This window comes from Oncorhynchus clarkii, chromosome 30 (assembly GCF_045791955.1).
Source record: "Oncorhynchus clarkii lewisi isolate Uvic-CL-2024 chromosome 30, UVic_Ocla_1.0, whole genome shotgun sequence".
Lineage (NCBI taxonomy): Eukaryota > Metazoa > Chordata > Actinopteri > Salmoniformes > Salmonidae > Oncorhynchus > Oncorhynchus clarkii.
The window spans coordinates 23,837,042-23,863,456 of record NC_092176.1 but is presented as its reverse complement, the minus strand read 5'-3'; the positions used below and the strand labels follow the sequence as shown (position 1 = coordinate 23,863,456).

Genomic DNA, 26,415 nt, shown 5'->3' with positions numbered 1-26,415 from the left:
ACAGTAGACACACCACGTCTGCTATGAGGATCCCGTTCCCCTCCCCTAGCTCAGTAAGCTCCTTCTGGCACGTTTCGCTTTCACCATGGCGAGCAGATCAGCCTTTCCTGTGAAACCCCCAGAACCCTCTTCTCTGTGGGTCATGACCTCCTACTGATTTGAGACTGTGGGCTAATTGAGCCCCATGAGAGGGACTTGGATCCCACCCATCCATGGAACTGTATTTATTCTGTGCTATATGGGCCACGGTCTGTGTGTTAACCTATGCTCCAGATCAGTATACTGAGGGAGATGGTTAAGCAGTTTCTACGGTCCATATCACATTCTGCGACAAAGTTCAATGTTATTACATACCCCTATTACTACTAAATGTTTCAAGTGTATCATTCCTTCTCTTAGTAGATGGTAACTTCAATAATTATACATCAATAAAATATCATTTAATAAAAGTGTTACATGAATGTATAAAAATGTATTTACATGAGATTAAAAAGACAAACCCTCACAATACACATAGAAAAACAGTACAATATACATGTAGGCATCACAAAGTATCCTGAAATGAAAATACATAACATTGGCCAAAACAGGTGAAGCACAAAATAGAGATTTCTCCATCACATTGGGCATGAACCTAGTTGTAATGTCATAGAGTCTCTTCCAGCATCTACAGAATTCACATATCAATTTCAGGAACTTTATCCATACATCAGTGTGTCTTAGTTAGCTCACTCCTTAGGACAGCAGGGTGATGAGGGCATCCAGAAACTTAGTCCTGTCCTCCATCTTTAGCTCAATGACTGCAAAGGCAAAACATAGGTAAGTATGAGCATGTGTATTGCTCAATTGGAGCTGTTATGGCTAGCAGGTGCAAGGGAAATGTTTTTTAAACACCTGATGATGTAATGATTAAAGCTGTAACAATGACATGAGAAAGCACCTGTATGAGAGCCAAATAAAGTACTGAAATACATGTACAGTGTACTGCTAAACAAGGCCCATCTGTAGTGTGTCATGTCTTCCCTCTTGTGGAAAATATATACAATTACAATAACATTTTACTTACTAGAGGTGTCGAAGTGGTCGTGGAGAGTTCTGGAGCTGGTGCTCTCTGCTGCTTTCTCAAACGCACGGCCAAAGAAACTATTGGAGAAGGAGAGAGAAAGAAATTAGGGAGAGAGCGAGAACAAAAGAAAGATTAAAATTAGCATTTGTTTTAGTTTTGCCCAAAACATAAAGAACATTCAAGTGCTTGCACTGAGACAGGCACACAACTTATGAACTCACTTCTTCTTGTCGGATGTCTCAGACTCAGGTGGGATGCCTAGAACGATGACAGTTCTCTTCTCCACATCCATGGGAGCAGCTATGATCAAGGGCAGCAGCTTACATCGTTTATTCCTCGTCTATGTACAGGCATAGGCAGACAAGCAAGAGCGATGCAAAATACCATAAACAAACATCTAAAACACTGTCATTTTTGTTTGAAACTAATTGAAGACCAGGGGCAAGAGCTAGACAGGGCCTTGGATAATGGGGAAGTGAAATACTGAGATACTCACAGAGCGGACAAAGGCTTTGAGCAGGTACTTGCAGAGCAGGGTCAAGGCCATGGGCTTGGAGAACAGCTTCACATCAGGAGTTCCCTGCACAGAGATGGATGGTCATAGGGAGGACATACCAACATTTTACAAACGATACCAGGCCAATTCAGAGTGACCTAGGGTCCGGTTCACCCCGTCCCATGACACTTGTTCCCGTTTTCTAAACGTTATGCATGTGCTACACACACACACACACACACAAAAAAAAAAAACTCACTTCACTGATGTTACATTTTGAGTAGAAATTTGAACTTCTGTATACTGCACACTGTATACTGCATAGAATGGCTGATTTTCTCATATTTGCAAAGGCCTACCTGTGATTTGGCTGGAGGAACATACATAATCATCCGCATGTCATTATGGCAGTAAGGGGAAAACCCTGCATGAAACCTTTACGCTTCAATTCACACACATACTAACTCTCTCCCCTCAAACACGCACACACCACTCTCTCTCCTACAAACACATTGCTCCCAACATTAAAACCGTTATGCACCAAACAGAATGTAAGGGCTAGAAAGAGAGTTTCGGCTTACATTAGGCGTTGCTTCAATGCATCAAATGTAAGGATAAAAAAAACAGATCAGGGACAGCATTCCCTCTCATCATCACCACTACATTATGTTTAAACTGATGGAGGAACAGATGTCCAGGAAGAGCGAACAGAGAGAAACAGGCGAGTGAGGACTGATAGGGGATGCGGCAGGCTGATTACTGCTGCCACATGATATGCTCATGAAAGTCAAGTGGACATTATTGGACCAGCGCAAACAAGACATTAGTTGCTAAACTTTTTTTTTAATACAGAATTTATAAAAAATGTCAGACTTTATAGACATTTTATAACAGAGAGAACTGGCTTTTTAAACAGTAAGGCCAAAACATTTGGTAGTATCATATGAAGTGGTACTATGGTATTCTAAAATGTTGGCATCATAAGTATCATGACATTTTGGTACCGTGATATTACAGTGGTAACAGTATACTGTATAACACACACCTCCAAGAGGTAGCAGTAGAGGAAGGGTCCCTGTGACAGTATGAGGTTGGTGCAGATGCAACTGGCTACAGTCTGTTGGATGGCCATCAACTTCTTCTTAGCCAAATCAATGCCACCATGGAGACGCTCCAGGTTACTCCTTCAGAGGAAAGAAAACAGGATGGGATCATTCCAACACCTGGGGTGTATTCATTAGTGCACACCGTAACACTTTTTGCAAAAACAATGTGTTACTATTGGACATAATTCAAATAGGTCCCTCTTAGGGTTGGGCGAACCTTTGTCATATCGTGATTATGTACTCAAAATGGATGGGAGACCAGATGCTGCTGGAAGTGGTGTCGGGGGGAGGGACGACGACTAGGGGGCACTCCGGTCTAAGGAGATTCCAATGCCCCAGGGCAGTGAAGGGGACATTGCCCGGCGAGGGTGCAATCTTTCAGATAGGACGTTAAAGAGGTGTTCTGACTCTGTAGTCATTAAAGAAATCCCATGTCACTTATCATTAGTGTAGGGGTGTTAAACCCTGTGTCATGGCTAAATTCCTAACCTGGCCCCATTCCATTATGGCCACCTAATCGGCCTCCTCACTTGATAGGTGATGTGTGGTGAGAGTTCTGGCAGAAAATGGTTGCTGTGCATCACCCAGGTGGGTGCCACACATTAGTGGTGGATGAGGTGAGATTCCCCCTACTATGTAAACTGATTTTACTTCTGGTTGTTAGAAAGATGCTTTACAAATCCAATCAATTTAGAAAAATGAAGGGGGTCTCTGGTGAATTTGCTATCACAAAAGTGGTCCCCGGCCCCAAAAAGTTTGAGAACCCCTGGCCTAGCCCAAAGGTCATATTGAATGGAGAGAAGGGAATATAGCGTTTTTTTAAAATTTATTTTTTAAACAGCTACACAATATAGTTAAGGAGTGTCAGTTATAAAACGTAATAAGTTGAAGCTTTAACGTCTGTGCATCCGACAGAGCTAGAAACATTTCCTGAATGGACATTTTCCACTGCTTTGGTGGAATTCTGTCTAGCCTAAATTCCTCTCTTGCGCTCTGCTGCCCTATACAACATAGGCTATTTATTGAAATAGGCTATAGTAAACAGGAATAGGCAGATTACTCTGAATGTCACTCGTGTGCTGCCCTGTCCGACCCTCGTTCTTCAGGCCTATGGCGCAGCACCAGTCAAGTTCAAATAGGCTAAACCATCATTTGTCACATCACGAGGTTGTCAATCGTCATCGATAAACGTTCCTATCGTAATATCGTCCAACCCTCGTCCCTCTCCCGTTTGATCCCAAGTGAATACACACATGGGGCGAGCACCGTGAGGGCCCAAGACCCTGTGCTCTCTGTTAATCATTATACATTTCATCATGAGCTCAACAAGGAATAAGAGAACAATTCAGCTTTCTGGGATTGTCCAGTACTCCTCCTACACCAGGACAGGCAGTCAAAGGCATTTCTTATGGAGAGTTTGTGTGCGCATGTACCTGGAGAGGCAGTCGAGGGCCTTGATAAAGTTGTCGCCGGGGCTGTCGTCCTTCTCAGTGCTCTCCAGCAGGGCGGCAGTAGCGTGCACGACATCACTGGCCAGGAAATGGTTCTTGAAGCCAAAGTGAACGCCGAAAGTCTGGATACGGATGTCCTTCATACTGAAGGGACAGAGAAAACAGCATTAAATGAGGGCTATAGACCCTTTTCTGTGTTTACAAACATTGCCATACAAGGACGATGCGCGCAAGTTAGTGGCAGAACAAGTGGGAGTTCTTATAATTTAGAACGCCAGCAAAAAAAAGCCTCTATTTACATGTTGCTTATGAGTGCATTTCACACTACAACTGCTGTACCCAAAACAGTTATTTTCCAAAGCTTGCAAACAAATGGAATCTTAGCGACTGTTAAAGTGAGAATCAAAACATAGTATGCGTATGAGAACACCAAAGGTATTTTGTTTAGGAGTAATAAAAAAGTGAATCTAGGCTATGTCGAACGGGCGCAGATGGCAATGGCTTTCTTACTGCTGCCAAGAGTTGCGCACATCTGTACGTGACGTCATTGTGTCGTGTACTTGAAAATAGTCTATTGGGCATATTATTAGATATCTTGATGCACTAGAATAGACAAACACTCTTACCCGTATTTGTTGGAGGATTCTTCTATAACTTCTCGCAGGTTTTCTTTGACTGACATGTCCATGGAGTTGAACTTCTGCTTCACCTGCTTCAGGGGCAGGCTGGGACAACACAAACAGAAACCATCTTTGATGATGCCTTCAAACAATCCATTGTTATCAATAAATCAAAACAACAAACTGCTGCCCATTACTTTTGATGAAGTGACATTTGTCCTTCAGAGGCTACAGACTAATTGTAGCTTCCATTAACTAATTGATTAGTAATTGATATTCAAGAAAGCGAGTCATGCATGTTCCTAAAATGATCATTTGATGGAGATCCTATTCTATTTGACAGTCATAAATTGGGGATAGCATACCCCATGTCAGCGAGGAACTCCTGGAGTTTCTTCTGGCCATGCATTGACCAGAGCTTAAAGTTGCAGGAGGTGTAAGAGGAGTTACAGATACTCTCAAACAGAGACCAGTGCTGGTACAGGGCCAGACGCAGACTGAGACAGGGCGTCAAGGGGTTAACACACAGAAAGGCATGACAGGGAGGAACGGGAGGGTGACAGTCAGGACAGCATACACACAGCCACAAGAATGTGGCAACGCTTACTAATAACACATGACAGGGAGGAACGGGAGGGTGACAGTCAGGACAGCATACACACAGCCACAAGAATGTGGCAACGCTTACTAACAACACATGACAGGGAGGAACGGGAGGGTGACAGTCAGGACAGCATACACACAGCCACAAGAATGTGGCAACGCTTACTAATAACACATGACAGGGAGGAACGGGAGGGTGACAGTCAGGACAGCATACACACAGCCACAAGAATGTGGCAACGCTTACTAACAACACGGCGGACCTAAATTAAAAAACTAGGGCCGGGACAATACCAGTATTACGATACTCGTTAATATCGAGGCAAAACCAGGGCCGGGACAATACCAGTATTACGATACTCGTTAATATCGAGGCAAAACCAGGGCCGGGACAATACCAGTATTACGATACTCGTTAATATCGAGGCAAAACCAGGGCCGGGACAATACCAGTATTACGATACTCGTTAATATCGAGGCAAAACCAGGGCCGGGACAATACCAGTATTACGATACTCGTTAATATCGAGGCAAAACCAGGGCCGGGACAATACCAGTATTACGATACTCGTTAATATCGAGGCAAAACCAGGGCCGGGACAATACCAGTATTACGATACTCGTTGATATCGAGGCAAAACCAGGGCCGGGACAATACCAGTATTACGATACTCGTTAATATCGAGGCAAAACCAGGGCCGGGACAATACCAGTATTACGATACCCGTTAATATCGAGGCAAAACCAGGGCCGGGACAATACCAGTATTACGATACTCGTTAATATCGAGGCAAAACCAGGGCCGGGACAATACCAGTATTACGATACTCGTTAATATCGAGGCAAAACCAGGGCAAAAATGAGAACTTCCCTTTTCATTTCTTTAAAATCCCGCAGTAAGTAAACTAGTGTCCTATACCTTGGAAAATAAACTAAATGTGACTCTGGATGACAACGTAATTATGTTTGTTTCCAACATTAGGGCTGTTTTCCTGAAGTTAAATCCGCCTCGTGTCTTCTTTCCTTGCCATGATACTGGTATCGTCACAGCCCTAGAAAACACCACAGCAACAAAATAGCTGAACCAAAGGTCTCAAAAAGTTAGGTCTCAACTAGTTGTCATGCACAAGTCTGAGCTCCCCTGGTCCTTTGGCCAGTGAAGTTAAAGGATACTCGTACTCGAAGGAGATCCTCATGCAGTCGATAGAGAGAGAATTATCCTCATCCTCGTTCCGGTGGTTGTGACGTGAGACGTGGCGCTGCAGAGTAGCGATGTCTGTTACATACTTCATACTGGGAGGCACAGGAACAATACAAGGAAGTTAGTGCTCGTGTAAGACATGAGCTTTGTATTTTTCAAAAACTTTGTAGGCATCCTAGATGTTGCATCAGATTTGAAGTGTTAGAGAAGAGTTGGAGTGAAATATTCTTACTGAGTGATTTTATCATGAACCAACTGGTCAGTCAGCCCAATGATGGCCCACCTGTCCAACATCAAATGTTTAACAGATTGTTGTCATAGTCTGCATATGCAATAAATTACATTTATATAATTTCACAAAAAACATTTATAAGATCACTTACCACAGCATATCTTTAGTGTCCTTAGTCAGGACCCATGCCAGCTCAAATATCACCATTGCAGCCTGCACACATACATACATACATACGCACACACACGTTCAAAAGTTTGTGGTCACTTAGAAATCTCCTTGTTTTTGAAAGAAAAACACATTTCTTGTCCATTAAAATAACATAAAATTGATCAGAAATACAGTGTAGACATTGTTAATGTTGTAAATGACTATTGTAGCTGGAAACGGTTGATTTATAATGGAATATCTACATAGGCTTACAGAGGACCATTATCAGCAACCATCACTCATATGTTCCAATGGCATGTTGTTTTAGCTAATCCAAGTTTATAAAAGTCTAATTGTTCATTAGAAAACCCTTATGCAATTATGTTAGCACAGCTGAAAACTGTGGTTCTGATTAAAGAAGCAATAAAACTGGCCTTCTTTAGACTAGTTGGGTATCTGGAGCATCAGCATTTGTGGGTTCGATTACAGGCTCAAAATGGCCAGAAACAAAGACCTTTCTTCTGAAAATCATCAATCTATTCTTGTTCTGAGAAATGAAGGCTATTCCATGCGAGAAATTGCCAAGAAACTAAAAGATCTCGTACAATGCCGTGTACTACTCCCTTCACAGAACAGCGCAAACTGGCTCTAACCAGAATAGAAAGAGTGGGAGGCCCAGGGGCACAACTGAAAAAGAGGACAAGTACATTAGTGTGTCTAGTTTGAGAAACAGACAAGCAAGTCCTCAACTGGCAGTTTCATGAAATAGTACCCGCAAAACACCAGTCTCAACGTCAACAATGAAGAGGCGACTCCGGGATGCTGGCCTTCTAGGCAGAGTTGCAAAGAAAAAGCTATATCTCAAACTGGCCAATAAAAAGAAAAGATTAAGATGGGCAAAATAATAAAAACACTGGACAGAGGATGATTGGAAAAAAGTGTTATTGACAGACGAATCTAAGTTTGAGGTTTTCGGATCACAAAGAAGAACATTTGTGATAAGCAGAAAAAAATGAAAAGAAGCTGGAGGAGTGCTTGACGCCATCTGTCAAGCATGGTGGAGGCAATGTGATGGTCTGGGGGTGCTTTGGTGGTGGTAAAGTGGGAGATTTGTACAGGGTAAAAGGGATCTTAAAGGAAGGCTATCACTCCATTTTGCAACACCATGCCATACCCTGTGGACGGCACTTAATTGGAGGCAATTTCCTCCTACAACAGGACAATGACCCAAAGCACAGCTTCAAACTAAGCAAAAACTATTTAGAGAAGAAGCAGTCAGCTGGTATTCTGTCTATAATGGAATGGCCAGCACAGTCACCAGATCTCAACCCTATTGAGCTGTTGTGGGAGCAGCTTGACCATAGGGTACGTAAGAAGTGCCCATCAAGCCAATCCAACTTGTGGGAGGTGCTTCAGGAAGCATGGGGTGAAATCTCTTCAGATTACCTCAACAAATTGACAACTAGAATGCCAAAAGGTCTGCAATGCCGTAATTGCTGCAAATGGAAGATTATTTGACAAAAGCAAAGTTTGAAGGACACAATTATTATTTAAATTAAAAATCATTATTTATAATTTTGTCAACGTCTTGAAATGAAAAAAGGTTGGGGTCACTTAGAAATGTCCATGTTATTTATATAACACATATATACACACACACACACACTCAAAGGTTTGGACATGCCTACTGATTCAAGGGTTTTTCTTTATTTTTACAATTTCTACAATAATGTATGTATCGCACACACACACAGCAAGTTTCAACATAACCAATATATAATGCATACTCACCGAAGTCCCATGGTATTCATATTGCTCATAGTCAAACAGGATCTCACGTCTGAAATGAAACGTTTCAAAAGTCAAAGTTATAAGACTGTTTAAACCTTTAAAGGGGCAGTGTGGTTAAAAACGTGATTTACCTGTTGTAATTATTATTTTTAAAGGCCACACAATGAGATCAAAATATCATAATTATCACAATTTCGGTGTTATTGCCCTTTTTGTGTAAGAACCATTTAAAAAAAATTTTTTTTTTAAATGCCTGGAAATTCAGCCTGTTCAGATGGGATGGAACTTCTGGCCCACATCATGACAATGTGATCCGATTATAGTCAATGACTGTTCATCTGGGTACGGGGGTGGGCTCTAGATCATCCTATCAGCCAATTAGGGCTGTGTAAGTAAACATCTTCAAATTTGTCTGTTAACGCACACTCGATCAGACAGAGCATTTCAAGGGCCAAAGTTGGTTCAGGGAAATAAATTTTACAAAATATATTTGAGTAATTTTCAATAAATAAACAGTGATTTATTAACCAAACAGGGATGATTTAAATATTAAATTATAAAAGACTGCATGGGGGCTTTAAACGTCACCTCCTTGCCTCCCACTCTCTCGTTGCTCTCTGTCGCTCAATCCTCCTCTCCACTTCCCCCTAAACATGGGAACATGTTGGTATAAATAACAATACATCACTGCAAACTTGATCGGCTTCATCTACTTTTTGTGGAAATCAACATTGTCATATGCAAATAAAATTACACCTGGCAAAATAAACATTAATAAGAATCAGAAATATGTATCCAACTTGGATCAAAGGGTTAAGTAGAGGTGGGATGGGATCAATATCATTTTTCTTTTTTATTATCAACTTTTGTGACATCAATACAGCATAGTTTTCGATGTGGACAAAAGGCAATTTATCGCGATATGGATTTAATTGATGCGATAACAATAAATAGAATGATAAATGTATAAAAATAGCATGTACCATTTTTTTATCCTTTAAACTACTACTAGTTTGATGGTTGTAGTCATCAATTGTCCTATTAACAATCACCCTTATTAGCAAACTTATTTCATATCAAACTTTACATTTCTTTAGTATTGGCTACTTATCGTACTGAACAATATCTTCAAAATTACTGCAATAAGTGATCGGTGTGGTCAGTGTCGATAATTTTCGGTTTATCGTCTCAGCTCTACAGCATAGTATACCTCATCGTATCGCCTCCGTTTCCCAGAAGGCTCAGAACCTCCGTCACTCTCATTCCCAGAGTCATTGCCACCTTCCTCCTCTTCATCACGGAAGATGTCATCATAGGAGGGCACTCCAAGGTCATCATCCTGCTTTATCATCAGCTTCACCTGGGGGGGGTTGGATTGTGGGAGATTGAGTTCAGAACACTGATTGACACTGGCTCTTCATCTGGACAGCAACTTCTGTGCTCATTATCATCTCAAAGGCAGTATCCTAAAGGACTTTCCTCCTCTGAAGTCACCCAACTGCTGCCAAAGTGAAGCAACCCCTTGTGAAGGACTAGCCCAAACTTAAACCTCTTTTTTAATAATTGAACTTAAGAGGTTTAATTGTATTGCATAGTGAATGCGTTCGAGATAACTTGCGATCAAATGACTACCTATGTAGCAGCACGTGTTCCATGTCGGAATGTATATCCATAGTTGGTAGACTGTCCTTCTTAAAATGTCATCCCTTACATGAACGAGCAGTGCATAAGAAACTATTAAATGAAATTGTTAGATGCTACCACCCCCCGCCAAATCAAAACCAAAGATGGATTCCATGTTGTGTTCTCGCTTTGCACGCACACCTGTGTTTCACACCTGTATGTCCTAGCTAATCAGCCTTATAACACAGGCACCATGCTGACACAGACAGGAAGTACAATGGAGCGGGTGCGAGCAAACACCGACATCCATATTTGGTATTGATTTGGAGGGGGTAGTAGCATCTAATAATTTAATTCGTTCCTGGGCATAGCGTGGCATTCTGAATCAGAACCACCCACGGATATAGCTCCCGACGTGGGAAAAGCATCAAACAAGCACAGACAAAGATTAGTAAATAAGTCACACAGTGAGCTAGTTTTATAAGGCTAGACCTTAAATGGCACCCTATTTCCCATATAGCGTGCTACTTTTGCACTATGTAGGGAAAAGGCTGTAATTTAGGATAGACATTGACTGCTCACCTGGGTGTCATTGTAGACATTAACTACATCCACAGGTCTGTGTGTGTCACAGATGAAGAAGATGGAATCTTCCTCTGGCTGAAGGGTCTCCAGGAGATCAACATTGGCCCCACAGTTGATCAGGACAAAACAGCGGAACTGAAATGAGAGCAAATAACAGACACCTTCATGGATGTTTGTAGTTTTGATAATCATGTTAGACACAATAAGGTGAATTCCAGGGTATTCAGGTGTGGACAGGTGTCTCACATTACCTGCTCCTTGTGCTCTAAGAAGGCGGTACCAAGGTCTTGCCAACCTGTCACTGGCACCAAGGTGTACTGGACCTGGTCACAGTGAAACAGTGCCTGGGTAGATGGGGGTGAAAGAGGCAGTAAGAAAACATGTGAATTAGACAAACATGTAGCAGATCAGTTAACTTATTTGACAGCAAAAGATGGGGCCTTGACTTACCTGTAATATCTTACAGGCGCAGAGTGCATCGATATCAGATGACACCAGGAGGGCAACTCTCTGAAAGTAATGGAGGAACAGATCGATAGTCAAGTCACAGAAGTTTGTAAAAAGTAACGTTAGCGTTAACATCCTATTTTATTTAGCAAAAATAGCAGGCGAATAATTAACGTTAGTTGACTGAAAAATGTCGGTGTTATTCCTATTTTCACCCCTCTCTGCGGTTAGATAACGCGCTAGTTAACATGAAACTAAATCCAGCGTCAGAAGTTCTTACCTGGTTGACAACAACGTCGTAGAATTCCTTTCTTATGTCCGTAATAAACATTTTACAATATATTCCTAAGGTTGTATAAAAACAGAAAAATATAATATAACTTTACGGGTACTTTATTATTGTTCAATGCAGCCAGGAGCTTTTCTGTCGTATGGTCAAATTGTCCTTGTTGGAAATATGGCGCCAATTCGCACTTCAGCTGCCGAATGTTAAACAACCAATAAAACTCCACTTTGTAGGCTTATGTAAAACTGACCAATAGAAATTGCATGCAGGTAGGCGGCAGCGCGTTTAGACAATCACAAAGGATAGAATGTTGGTGTTAGGATTCTGATTGGTGTTCATGCTTTGTTTTGGGTAATCCGTCACTTCCTGCTTTAGTTGCGGCTAAGCGGAAGATAACATTGGAGTTTCAGCAGGCAGTTTGTCGGAGAATACGCTATTTAGTATAGCTTTATTCTATACATTTTGATATATAACGTTTGGAGTGCTAATTTTCATCATGGTAAGTACTCGACAACACTGGTTTGACTGTTGCTTATGAAAAATGCTAACATAACCAGTGCCACATCGTATCGGAATTCACTAGCTAGCCGTTAACTGTTAGCTTGATAGTAGGAAATAGTTAGCCATTCAAATCAAAGGAAATATGCACCATCATTCTGACAAATTAATATCTACCTTGCTCAGCAACTTTACTTGTGAATCGTACAGCTTTAAAAAGTTAACTGGTGTCACTTGTCAGCTAGTTTCACATGAAGTAGGCTAACTAGTTGGTATGATGATGATGATGTTTGAAATTAAAGTTGGATTTGAAATTAGTCAGGGTAACGTTGTCTAACCAACTGTCTAAAAATAACTCATTTTTACCTGACCTAACTACTTTTTGTTTTTCAAAATATTTGCCACAGTTTTCCTTCAACATGTTTGACCACCCGATGCCACGGACTTTCCAAAACCGCTTCTCCACTCAATACCGCTGCTACTCTGTGTCCATGCTAGCGGGTCCCAACGACCGGTCTGATGTGGAGAAAGGAGGAAAAAGTAAGTATTCTATATGAACTTTCAAATATATCATAACTATACCAGGAATGTATGGAGTTTGACACTTAAGCTTTGCCCCAGTGTCCTATACACAAGTGAAGTGACTGTAGAGATAGCAGTCACTGTCATCCTACTGTCAATTGATTCAGCCTTATCCTGCTTTAAGTGTTTAGTAGTGCTCATATTGCTCTGTTTTCTCATTATAGTTATAATGCCGCCATCTGCACTTGACCAACTAAGTAAGTATACTCCTACTTTATCCAGATTTAAACTCTGATGATCTACATATGCAATTTTTCCGAACCAGAGTTTTATACCCAACAGATGACTTCTTCTTACCCTTCAATCTTTTCCCCCAAAGGCAGACTTAACATCACCTACCCCATGTTGTTCAAACTTACCAACAAGAACTCCGACAGAATGACACACTGTGGTGTCCTGGAGTTTGTAGCAGATGAGGGGATTTGCTACCTGCCACACTGGGTGAGCAGGGTTGTTTTATTTCAACACTTATTTTTTTATAAACCTTGTGCCATATTTATATCAAAGGATGCTTTAACTGCAGAGCTGTGGTGAAGTGGTAACACTCCCTGGCACAAGTCACATATATAAGACTCCCCACAAGAGACCAGGGTTTGATCCCCACCCTTTCCACTGTTTCTCTCCTTGTTGCCTGTTTCCCCCTCTGATTTCCTTTCTATCTAAATAAAGTGAGAACACCTAAACCAAAAAATATATATGTATGTATGTATGTATGGCTGGATGGATGGATGCTTTAAATTGGGAACAGTGTATGTTATGTAACGTGCATTAAAGTTAGGGATGGGCATGAGTACTCTAATGGACTACTTTAAAACTCCATCTTTAACCAGAGATCACTTTTTTTTTCAAATACTGCAAAACTATTTGGTGGAATGTGCTTTGTGGCTGCCTGAACGGGCAAGTGACATTTTGTCACCCTTATCCCTAAAAAAAACAAATGTTCATTTGCTTTGACTCTAGTGTTCCATTTGTACATGTACATTTGTGGGGCACAACAAAAAAGAATACAATTCTTCTCCCTAAATTCCCTTTCCCCTCCGTGTCTCTTTCACTCAATTGCATTCCGACCGCTCCCTCTACACACGCGTGCTGAGGGCGCACGCAAGCTCCCGTTTCGCCTACAGAAATAAATGCCTTTAAAAACGTATCTAACTGATGAGACACACAACCTACATTCCTTGCCAAATGGCATCAGTTTTGTCACAAATGCAAAATGGACTGGTTGATTGAAGTAGGAAAATGTGTTCCAACAACAAGCAGCAGTTTTGGAATAATTGCGTCCCGTATATTTTCCGCTTAGGCTACTTTGCGAACTACTGATGCCATTTAGAATTCATGGTTGCTCAGGGCCTGAGACCCCAAGGACTGTCATATACTGTAAGATAATTGAAGACTTCTTTGCTGTACATCAAGGTTTTTCAGCAGTTCCTTGGGGAGAAATCTGTGCATCCAGCAGGAGCAGAGGACACACTGGAAAACAGGCTTTTCAACATGCACCGCTCAGAGACAACCAAGGGCATAAAATTGCACATAATCGCAGCCTTGAAAAATGAGTCATCTAATCTCAGAGTTGTGATGGCTACTTCAGCACTGGGAATGGGGATAGACTTTAAGCGTGTCATGTAGTCAACTATGGACAACCTCAAGACCTTGAGTCCTACATGCAGTCATATGGAAGAGCAGGGAGGGACGGCATGAGCTAAAATTCATTTATCCTGTACCGTGGAAGACAGCTTGTTTGAGTTTCATATAAGAAGGGACTGTATGTGTCAAACAGAACCAGCTGTAGGCGGTTGAAACTGTTACAGCTCTTTGATGATTAAGGCATACAACCAATATCACCCAAACATGGCTGCTGTGACAATTGTGCTACTACCTCATGCAACTGCAAGGATGTACAGTGCATCCGGAAAGTATTCCGGCCCCTTCACCTTCTCCACATTTTGTTACAGTACAGCCTTATTCTAAAATATATATATATATATATATATATATATTTTACTTCTTCAATCTACACACAATACCCGTAATGACAAAGCGAAAACAGGTTTTTAGAAACCAGGCATCGCTCATCACCTGGCCATCCCTACAGTGAAGCATGGTGGTGGTGGCAGCATCATGCTGTGGGGATGTTTTTCAGCGGCAGGGACTGGGATACTAGTCAGGCTCAATGGGAGGTACGGAGCAAAGTACAGAGAGCTCCTTGATGAAAACCTGCTCCAGAGCACTCAGGACCTGAGACTGGGGCGACGGTACACCTCCCAACAGGACAACGACCCTAAGCACACAGCCAAGACAACACAGCAGTGGCTTCGGGACAAGTCTCTGAATGTCATTGTATGGCCCAGCCAGAGCCCGGACTTGAACCCAATCGATCTCCGGAGAGACCTGAAAGTAGCTGTGCAGCGACGCTCCCCATCCAACCTGACAGAGCTTGAGAGGATCTGCAGAGAAGAATGGGAGAAACTCCCCAAATACAGGCGTGCCAAGCTTGTAGCATCAAACCCAAGAAGGTTCTTCAATAAAGTACTGAGTAAATGGTCTTAATACTTATGGAAATGTATTTACTTTTTTTAGCCAACATTTCTGAATCTGTTTTTGCATTGTCATTATGGGGTGTATGTGTGTGTGTAGATTGAGGAGTTTTTCAAATCCATTTTAGAGTGAGTCTGTAATGTAACAATATGTGGAGAAAGTGAAAATAATTGCATAAATAAATGCAACAAAGAATGTAACGTTATAAAAGTAAATACACGTTTTGTCAGTCTACGTTGTCATTTGTTTCAGTATTACGTCTTTCCTCTTTCTTAAATTACTTCTCTAACTATGGCATTTAAGATGACAGTTTCCATTCCAGAGTTTCAGCACCACAGTTGAAATCAACAGTCAACAGTTGTGCCTTTGTCTGCGTGCCAAAAGGGCAGACAGTTTGTTCTTCTTGTTCTTCTTTATCAAATTGCTGCATGAGGTCTGTCTTCTCTCGTTATGGTCCTGCTGAATTTCTGTGCCATGTCAAACTGGACTTGGGCACCTTGATGTTGGATGAGGTCTTTTGTGAGATGCACATTGTGTCCGAGGTTCTTGCATTAAATACTTTTGTATTGCTCTGGGCTGATTACCTTGAAGACATGTACCAATTATTTCCAAAGGACCTCTTAAGTATATGTTACTTTACCAGAAGTAGTTGTAAAATTGACCTTAAATAAAAGGAAAATAAGGTTTTAATATCTGAGACTCATAATGCATTATGCAACACATTTGCATGTGCCACATAAAATGGGCTTTATCAGTTACTTCATTGTTAAGTGGGAAAAATCGGTACAAAGGATCTAGGCTACAATTGTCATCATGATCAACTGAATATATTATTAAATGTAGCCTACAAATGTGAGCCTGTAGGACAATCGATAAGTCAATGAAGAGGGTAATGATTAATACTGGGATAATAAACTAACAAAAAATCATAGCTATGTTGTTCGAAGGTAGAGCACTTTAACTACTTTCGTGTAGTGATCACTTTTTTGTCACTTACAGCCAATGATGCACAGAAAAACGGTGCTTGTAGGGGTTGAATTCCTATATCTAGCAGCTGGTCATATGTGTCTGGGGCTGGGACCCTGAATAAGCCTCGTCTCTCCGGACTCTCTGCTTTTCTGAACAGACACTCTTTTTGGTACTTCTTGGTGTCGAGACAGAATGAAATTGTGTAATGGCTATGTTCCAGATGCGTGATGCATCACTTTTTTTTCACTTGGAAAAAATATTTTGTTTAATTCTGTTTATATTACATGTTTTTTACTATAACATGTGTCTTGACCGTGTTAAGGGCTCAGGAATTAAGCGTATCTTGTCTGCTAAATTAACTAAACAAGGCGATGCCAGTGCACAGCCATCGGCTTCTACAAACAAGCGCCACTGCTAAGGTTACTGACATTTTTAAAGCTTGTGTTTCATGATATAATATAACCAGTTGATATTACGGTTTCAATAAATTAATATTAAAATGGCATTGCCTAATATTGAGTTGCATCCCCTTTTACCCTCTGAACAGCCTCAATTCTTCTGAGCATTTTTTATTTTATTGAACCTTTTATTTAACTAGGCAAATCATTTTAAGAACAAATTCTTATTTACAACGATGGCATACTGTACACAATCCATGTCTCAATTGTCTCAGGGCTTAAAAATCCTTCTTTAAAAATCCTTCTTTAACCTGTCTCCTCCCCTTCATCTACACTGGTTTTGAAGCTGGATTTAACAAGTGACATCAATAAGAGATCATAGCTCTCACCTGGGCAGTCTATGCCTGGCACGGCATGGACTCTACATGGTGTCGAAAGTGTTTCACAGGGATGCTGGCCCCATGTTGACTCCAATGCTTCCCACAGTTGTGTCAAATTGGCTGGATATCCTTTGGGTGGTGGACCATTCTTGATACACACAGGAAACTGTTGAGTGTGAAAAACCCAGCAGCTTTGCAGTTCTTGACACACTCAAACCGGTTCGCCCGGCAACTTCTACCATTGTATTGCCTATTCACCCTCTGAATGGCGCACACTGTACACAATCCATGTTTCAATTGTCTCTAGGCTTAAAAATCCTTCTTTAACCTGTTTCCTCTCCTTCATCTACACTGATTTGAAGTGGATTTAACAAGTGACATCAATAAGAGATCATAGCTTTCACCTGGTCAGTCTATGTCATGGAAAGAGCAAGTGTTCATAATGTTTTGTACACTGTCTCTATGGGGCAATTAGGATTTGTTATCTGTAATGTTTGTGATTAATTAGGCATTGTTGCGCACTGTTCCCATATTTTTTTCCAAAGCGGGCCTTGTTCAAAAAATATTTTCGAAAAAGATATTGGAGTACTCGAACAGTCAAAACATTTAAAATCAAATGTTATAGGTCACATACACATGGTTAGTAGATGTTAATGTGAATGTAGTGAAATGCTTGTGCTTCTAGTTCTGACTGTGCAGTAATATCTAACAATTTCACAACAACTACCTTACACGTGTGTGTATTAAGGAAGGAATAACAATATGTACATATAAATATATGGATGAGCGATGGCCGTGCGGCATAGGCAAGATGCAGTAGATGGTATAGAGTACAGTATATAAATGAGATGAGTAATGCAGGGTATGTAAACATTATATAAAGTGGCATTGTTTAAAGTGACTAGTGATACATTTATTACATCCAATTTTTAATTATTAAAGTGTCTAGAGATTGAGTCAGTATGTTGGCAGCAGCCACTCAGTGTTAGTGATGGCTGTTTAACAGTCTGATGGCCTTGAGATAGAAGCTGTTTTTCAGTCTCTTGGTCCCTGCTTTGATGCACCTGTACTAACCTTGCCTTCTGGATGATAGCGGGGTGAACAGGCAGTGGCTCGGGTGGTTGTTGCCCTTTGATATTTTTGGCCTTCCTGTGACATCGGGTGGTGTAGGTGTCCTGGAGGGCAGGTAGTTTGCCCCCGGTGATGTGTTGTGTAGACCTCACTACACTCTGGAGAGCCTTGCGGCTGTGGGCAGAGCAGTTGCCGTACCAGGCGGTGATTGTGCATCTGTAAAAGATTGCGAGTGTTTTCGGTGACAAACCAAATTTCTTCAGCCTCCTGAGGTTGAAGAGGCGCTGTTGTGCCTTCTTCACCACACTGTCTGTGTGAGTGGACCATTTCAGTTTGTCCGTGATGTGTACGCCGAGTAACTTAACTTTCCATCTTCTCCACTACTGTCCCGTCTGTGGATAGGGGGCTGCTCCCTCTGCAGTTTCCTGAAGTCCACGATCATCTCCTTTGTTTTGTTGAGTGTGAGGTTATTTTCCTGACACCACACTCCGAGGGCCCTCGCCTCCTCCCTATAGGCCATCTCGTCGTTGTTGGTAATCAAGCCTACCACTGTAGTGTCGTCTGCAAACATAATGATTGAGTTGGAGGCGTGCATGGCCACGCAGTCATGGGTGAACAGGGAGTTCAGGAGAGGGCTGAGAATGCACCCTTGCGGGGCCCCAGTGTTGAGGATCAGCGGGGTGGAGATGTTGTTTCCTACCCTCACCACCTGGGGGGCGGCCCGTCAGAAAGTCCAGGACCCAGTTGCACAGGGCAGGGTCGAGACCCAGGGTCTCAAGCTTAATGACGAGTTTGGAGGGTACTATGGTGTTAAATGCTGAGCTGTAGTCAATGAACAGCATTCTTACGTAGGTATTTCTCTTGTCCAGATGGGTTAGGGCAGTGTGATTGCGATTGCATCGTCTGTGGACCTATTGGGGCGTTAAGCAAATTGGAGTGGGTCTAGGGTGTCAGGTAGGGTGGAGGTGATATGATCCTTGACTGGTCTCTCAAAGCACTTCATGATGACGGAAGTGAGTGCTACGGGGGCAATAGTCGTTTAGCTCAGTTACCTTAGCTTTCTTGGGAACAGGGACAATGGTGGCCCTCTTGAAGCATGTGGGAACAGCAGACTGGGATAGGGATTGATTGAATATGTCCGTAAACACACCAGCCAGCTGGTCTGCGCATACTCTGAGGACGAGGCTAGGGATGCCGTCTGGGCAGGGTTAACGTTGGCCACGGTGAAGGAGAGCCCGCAAGTGTGGTAGCGGGCCGTGTCAGTGGCCCTGTATTAAAATCATTAATTAAAATCGTCACCTCTCTGTGGTCATGAACTTTAGTGTGTATGTTGTCTGTAGTGACATGGTTGCCTGTGTGTTTCCCCTGTAGATGATGCAGAATCTCCTGCTGGAGGAAGGGGGCCTGGTCCAGGTGGAGAGTGTGAACCTCATGGTGGCCACATACTCCAAGTTCCAGCCACAGAGCCCAGACTTCCTGGACATCACTAACCCCAAAGCAGTGTATGTACAGTTATAGACCTTTAATCACTCACCTCTTCACATTGTCTTTAAGTGTCTTTAAAAATAGGCAAATTATTCTCACTTTTCACTTCACTCTTATAGGTTGGAAAATGCCTTGAGAAACTTTGCCTGCTTAACTACAGGAGATGTTGTCGCAATTAACTACAATGAAAAGGTAACTGTTTGAAGTTAGTTGGTACACTACACAGCCAAAAGTATGTGGAAACCTGCTCATCGAACATCTCATTCCAGAATCATGGGTATTAATATGGAGTTGGTCCCACCATTCCTGCTATAACAGCCTCCACTCTTCTGGGAAGGCTTTCCACTAGATGTTGAAACATTGCTGCGGGGACATCTATTCAGCCATGAGCATTAGTGAGGTAGGGCACTAATGTAGGATGGTTTGGCCTGGCTCACAGTCGGCGGTACAGTTCATCCCAAAGGCGTTTGATGGAGTTGAGGTCAGGGCTCTGAGCAGGCCAATCAAGTTCTTCCACACTGATCTCGACAAACCATTTCTGTATGGACCAGGTTGCGTTCTCCTGGCATCCGCCAAACCCAGATTCGTCCGTCGAACTGCTAGATGGTGAAGTGAGATTCATCACTCCAGAGAATGTGTTTCCAGAGTCCAATGGCGGCGAGCTTTACTCCACTCCAGCCAATGTTGGCATTGCGCATGGTGATCTTAGGCGTGTGTGTGGCTGCTCGGCCACGGAAACCCCTTTCATGAAGCTCCCGACTAAGTTATTGTGCTGACATTGCTTCCAGAGGCAGTTGGAACTCAGTAGTGAGTGTTGCAACCGAGAACAGGCAAGTTTTATGCGCTTCAGTCACTTGTGTGGCCTACCACTTCGCATTTGAGCCGTTGTTGCTCCTAGACATTTCCACTTCACAATAACGACACTTACAGTTGACCGGGGCAGCTCTAGCAGGGCAGACATTTTATGAACTGACTTGTTGGAAAGGTGGCATCCTATGATGATACCACATTGGAAGTAATAGAGCTCTTCAGTAAGGTAATTCTACTGACAGTGTTTGTCTATGGAGATTATATGGATGTGTACTTGATTTTATACACCTGTAGGGTGTGGCTGAAATATCCAAATCCACTCATTTGAAGGGGTGTCTACAAACATTTGGCCATATACTGTATGATGACTGTATTACAATGCACAAGGCAAAACTGTAATGGAATTTGACTTTTCACCAGAAATGTTTCTTCTAAATGTAAGGTGTGGCATCACAGTAGGCTGCTGAGGGGAGGATGGCTTATAATAATGGCAGGAATGGTATCAAACACATGGAAGCCATGTGTTTGTGTTAACATTCCATTTATTCCGTTCCAACCATTAATATGAACCCGTCCTCCCCAAATAATGTGACACCGGCAGCCTGTGTGTGGCATACAGTTGTGCCTGACCTGTTATCTTTCTCTATACTGATTTTAGATCTATGAACTGCGAGTGATGGAGACTAAGCCAGACAAGGCCGTATCTATCATTGAATGTGATATGAATGTAAGATCTTCTGTACTATCTATCATACCATAAGTGGAGACACAACACTTTAACTTAGATTATGGTACCTCATAGCTCTACCTCACCCAGCCATACCTGTTGTTGTCTCTCAGGTGGACTTTGATGCGCCGCTTGGTTACAAAGAACCAGAGAGGTGTTACAAAGCACCAGAGGAGCCCACAGTAAGAACAACACATGTTGAGTATTTCTAATCCGGTCTCAGTGTTTATACTGTATGTTTTGATGAACTCTAATCACTCCTCACAACAGGATGAGGAAGGAGACCCCAACACTTGGACTGAAATGGACATGAGATTCAGAGTGAGTTTATGCTAATGGATTTTTTCCTTAATTACCTCAGTTCATAACCATATGGTTCACGTTCTCTTTCATTTATGCGAAGCTCATGCAATCCTCAATTCAACCCATGAATTAGTCTGAATAGTTCTCTCTATAGGCTTTCACAGGTTCAGGCAATCGTCTGGATGGCAAAAAGAAAGGCATCGAGCCCAGCCCCGTCCCCATCGATCCCAGTGACATTAAAAGGTTGGGAGCTATTATCAGTCCTAAAACAACCCATAATCCTTTCCCCATATCCGGGCAACTTTTGTATTTCCAGATCACATCTACATGTGATATGCTATGATGAAATCAGCTCTGATCTTAATATTTAACCCCTCTCTGTCCCAATGCAGAGGGATTCCTAACTATGAGTACAAGGTTGGCAGGATCACCTTCATCAGAAACTCTAGGCCTCTGCCCAGGAAAACAACAGAGGATGTAAGTATGATGGTTAAAGAAGGAAAATGTCATAAACTGCTTCATCCCTTTCTTGCAAACACTGAAATTCCAGGAAGGCATAAAAGCTGTATTTAGATGGTTCAAATTGTATGTGCCAGATTTGAATGATGTACGCTAAAGCTAGTTGCATGTTTTCAGGAGGATTCGGAATTCATCGCCTTCTCTGGTGAGGGAAAGTCACTTCGCAAGAAGGGTGGCAGAAAGCTTTGAGGCACTACAGTACTCAACTGCAGAGACTGACTGACTGCAGACTCCACAAACATACTCACACACCCACCATAAGCAACCAATAAAGGCAGGTCATGAAAAGAGCTGGGTTCATTTTTTTTCTTTCCCTTGGCAGGAATCAACAAGGCGTTACTCTCTTTTGATCATATTGTAATGGTCTTGCCCATGGTAAGCATGTTAAAAGCACATCAAAAAAAATGGAATGTTATTGGGACTGTGGTTAGAGTCCAGAGTTGCTGGTATGAGCTCATTCAAAGACAGCAACCCTTTCCTTTCACTACAATATGATAAATATCATAAACAATGTTCTACCTTTCAACGGAATGACAGTTGTTAATGTTGGGAGTGGGTTTGATTTTTCTTGGAATATGTATCAAATTAATTTGGAAACGCTCCTCTGACATTGGAACCTCGAACTTTGAGTGATGAGTGGTAGATAAATGCTATTTCGTTTGTTTATTTATCAACACACTGAAGTAAAGTACAGTGTTTTGAATATGCATTCTGTATAGATCTGTTTATTTTTGTCTTAAAATTATTTGTGTGTGGAATGATGCTTCCATTATTATGGTTTATAGAGCCTAATCTGGGTTAGGGGAGTTTGGCCGTCATTGTAAATAAGAATTTTCTTAAATGTTCGTTAAATAAAGAAAAAATCATTGCGACGTTCAAGTTTGCGCTCAGCAGACCTGAAATTTGCTCAGTGATGAAAAAAAATAGAGGGAGCTTTTGTGTCCACATACACAAAACACCTATGTTATTATATTATTGTATTTGTCTGATGTTTCTTAGGACCTGCATAAACATTCATGGATTTCTGTCCAGCCAACTTATATAATTACCAGAACATAGGCCATCTGACAATGTTTTGAGTAGACAACTTTTTATTCACCATAGCAGGAATAGCAAGGTAATTATTTACAAGTAGGCTATTACAAGCTGCTAACTTACTGTTGTGAATGTGAAGGAAGGGAAGTAGTGGAAGGTCTGAATTTAAAATGAGGAACTTAGAACATGCAGCTGTCAAGTTACCGTGACAACGGTCGCACAACAGGTTCCTGACAAAAACAATGGCTACATAAAAGGCGAATACCGAAAAGAAAGAGGTAAAAATAGAAATGTTGTTTTTACAGGCTACCTACCGTGAATCCTATGTGTAAGCAGTATGAGTGACTCACAACAAGTCTCCGGTCTCTCGTCTCTTGTAAACAAACACCACCTAACTGGAACCGAGGTAAATTGGATATTCTCCTGTAGTTTTCCTTACGTCCATCAACAGCAGTTAGGGACTGTCAACATAGTGACAAATCACATGTTACAAATTACAATAGCTATTTAACCATTACTCCTAAAACGTTCAAAACTGGTTCTAGCTAACCCGATGGCATAGACACACATTGCACACAATTATTTTTTGTCGATTTACATCTCGTACTATTTTAAATTTGTTTACATTTTTGAATATCAATAGCTCGTTGGTCATATGACCTACTGGAATCAAACAAGGTTCAGAATGTCCACTGACTACCCTTCTATATTGCACACCCTTTAGTTTGTCCATTTTCATCTCACATGTTTTTACATTAATTCTTCCAAATGTAAAATTTAAATAGCTCCTTGGTCATGTGACCTAGGGACTCAAACAAGGTTCAGTATGTCCACTGATTACTCTTCTATATTGCACACCCTTTAATTTGTCCATTTTCATCTCACAAGATTTTACATGAATTTTCCAAAAAGTTATATTTTGGTTTCATCTGACCATATGACATTCTCCCAATCTTCTTCTGGATCATCCAAATGCTCTCTAGCAAACTTCAGACGGGCCTGGACATGTACTGGCTTAAGCAGGGGGACACGTCTGGCACTGCAGGATTTGAGTCCCTGGCGGCGTGGTGTGCTACTGATGGTAGGCTTTGTTGCTTTGGTCCCAGCTCTCTGCAGGTCATTCACTAGGTCCCCCCGTGTGGTTCTGGGATTTTTGCTCACCGTTCTTGTGATCATTTTGACCCCACGGGGTGAGATCTTGCGTGGAGCCCCAGATCGAGGGAGATTATCAGTGGTCTTGTATGTCTTCCATTTCCTAATAATTGCTCCCACAGTTGATATCTTCAAACCAAGCTGCTTACCTATTGCAGATTCAGTCTTCCCAGCCTGGTGCAGGTCTACAATTTTGTTTCTGGTGTCCTTTGACAGCTCTTTGGTCTTGGCCATAGTGGAGTTTGGAGTGTGACTGTTTGAGGTTGTGGACAGGTGTCTTTTATACTGATAACAAGTTCAAACAGGTTCCATTAATACAGGTAACGAGTGGAGGACAGAGGAGCCTCTTAAAGAAGAAGTTACAGGTCTGTGAGAGCCAGAAATATTGCTTGTTTGTAGGTGACCAAATACTTATTTTCCACCATAATTTGCAAATAAATTCATAAAAAATCTTAATGTGATTTTCTGGATTTTTTTTCTAATTTTGTCTGTCATAGTTTAAGTGTACCTATGATGAAAATTACAGGCCTCTCTCGTCTTTTTAAGTGGGAGAACTTGCACAATTGGTGGCTGACTAAATACTTTTTTGCCCTACTGTATATCTGTTCCTGATTCACATTTTTTTTATTGGAGCATGCTTATTTAAGATGGTGAGGAAAGCACTTTTAAAGAATAACCAGGCATCCTCTACTGACGGAATGAGGTCAATATCTTTCCAGGATACCCGGGCCAGGTCAATTAGAAAGGTCTGCTCGCTGAAGTGTTTTAGGGAGCTTTTGACTGTGATGAGGGGTGGTCGTTTGACCGCAGACCCATTATGGACGCAGGCAATGAGGCAGTGATTGCTGAGATCCTGGTTGAAGACAGCAGAGGTGTATTTAGAGGACAGGTTGGTCAAGATTATATCTATGAGGATGCCCGAGGTTACTGATTTGGGGTTGTACCTGGTAGATTTCATCATAATTTGGGTGAGATTGAGGGCATCTAGCTTAGATTGTAGGACGGCCGGGGTGCTAAACATATCCCAGTTTAGGTCACCTAACAGTACAAACTCTGAAGATAAATAGGGGGCAAATAATTCACATATGGTGTCCAGAGCACAGCTGTGGGCTGAGGGGGGTCTGTAACAAGTGAGTGACTTATTTCTGGAAAGGTGGATTTTTAAAAGTAGAAGCTCAAACTGTTTGGGCAGTTCGACCTTCTACTTTTAAAAAGACCTGGATAGCATGACAGAACTCTGCAGTAGATTGCAACTCCACCCCCTTTGGCAGTTCTGTCTTGGCGGAAAAGGTATACACATACATAGACATTTTTCAGCTCTGATTTTACCACTCAGAATCCAGAATGGATATGACAATGGGGCCAGCACAGGACGTAATACACCCTTACAACAATCTACTTTTTGTTCTTTTTGACTTGTTATCTGGTAAACTGCTGTTGTGTGTCAAGAAAAGAGACCCAATTAGGGGTTAGTGTACTCCAGTAAAAAAGGTCTGGTTTAGATTAAAAACTATTGTCCCGTGTCCCCGTTCATAGGGGCATGAGAGACTAGTCAGTGGTAGAATTGAGTTGGCACTTTATTGGCCCAAACAAACAAAGGAACCACAAGGTTGAGGTTCCTCATGGACAGTAACTAGTAATACACTTTTTTTTTGCATTGATGCATTGTCTTCTAACTGTCCAAGAATAGGATCCAAAGTGTTAGGAAATATTTGTTCCCATAAATACAAAGGAGAATGTCTCTCCTCATACCTCTGGCACTTTAGTCAGACTGCCAGACTGTGCACCACAGAGCCAATCAGGAGAGGATATATACAGGTCAACGGTGCCAATTGAAAGTCAAGGGGTGTGTCTGCGCCTTCTGGATTACTCTCTCTTTACAGAGAACCCCTGTGGTTCAAGTCTGCTCTGCGCATGTCTGAAAGTGACAGAGCCAGCAGCTAAGAGAGTTTTTCACAGTATGTCATAAAAAGTATTACACTTATTAATGTATGTAAAATGCTAATATGTATTTGATCCAGTACAATGGAATAACTAAGACCTGAATTTGAATGCAGCGTGTTTCCGATTCCTCCTTCTCTTTCTGTCCAGCAGGGTCAACCAAAAACACTTGGCCTGATGGTTCATGCAGAAACTGGGGAAGCAATATAGAATGTATTTATCCCTTAAATGATTGTACTATTAAATGACCCATATCACAACCCTCATACCTTTCACAAAAATGTACCTAAATCAATTTTGGAAAAAGGATTTTACTCACAAAAGACATAGGAATTTATTTTCCCAGTTAGAAA

General features: G+C 41.8%; 2 protein-coding genes across 5 annotated transcripts; one reads left to right on the top strand and one right to left on the bottom strand.

The window, feature by feature from the left end:
- Positions 1-418: 418 nt before the first annotated feature.
- LOC139389751 (CDC45 cell division cycle 45 homolog (S. cerevisiae)) lies at positions 419-11,835 on the bottom strand. The gene is made up of 18 exons (XM_071136682.1): positions 11,652-11,835; positions 11,375-11,434; positions 11,176-11,268; positions 10,922-11,059; positions 9,927-10,076; positions 9,305-9,363; positions 8,717-8,765; positions 6,927-6,988; positions 6,776-6,826; positions 6,516-6,635; positions 5,105-5,236; positions 4,746-4,844; positions 4,102-4,263; positions 2,608-2,746; positions 1,563-1,646; positions 1,288-1,406; positions 1,067-1,143; positions 419-800 (listed from the first exon to the last, which is right to left on the bottom strand). The coding sequence occupies exons 1-18, from the start codon at positions 11,700-11,702 to the stop codon at positions 736-738; spliced, it is 1,710 nt and encodes a 569-aa protein (XP_070992783.1). The 5' UTR covers positions 11,703-11,835; the 3' UTR covers positions 419-735.
- A 195-nt stretch (positions 11,836-12,030) lies between these two features.
- On the top strand, positions 12,031-22,635 carry LOC139389955 (ubiquitin recognition factor in ER-associated degradation protein 1-like). Of its 4 annotated transcripts, none has more exons than XM_071137005.1 (13): positions 12,031-12,156; positions 12,563-12,695; positions 12,902-12,934; positions 13,057-13,178; positions 19,462-19,592; positions 19,695-19,767; positions 21,044-21,112; positions 21,226-21,294; positions 21,383-21,433; positions 21,570-21,658; positions 21,808-21,892; positions 22,055-22,079; positions 22,257-22,635. In XM_071137005.1, exons 1-13 carry the CDS (start codon positions 12,154-12,156, stop codon positions 22,427-22,429), a joined length of 1,056 nt encoding a protein of 351 aa, XP_070993106.1. In that variant the 5' UTR covers positions 12,031-12,153; the 3' UTR covers positions 22,430-22,635. The 4 variants fall into 4 exon arrangements, with proteins under 4 accessions (XP_070993106.1, XP_070993105.1, XP_070993108.1 ...); XM_071137004.1 differs by having other exon boundaries at positions 22,052-22,079; positions 22,257-22,634; XM_071137007.1 differs by lacking the exon at positions 22,257-22,635 and having other exon boundaries at positions 22,055-22,224.
- Positions 22,636-26,415: the final 3,780 nt, after the last annotated feature.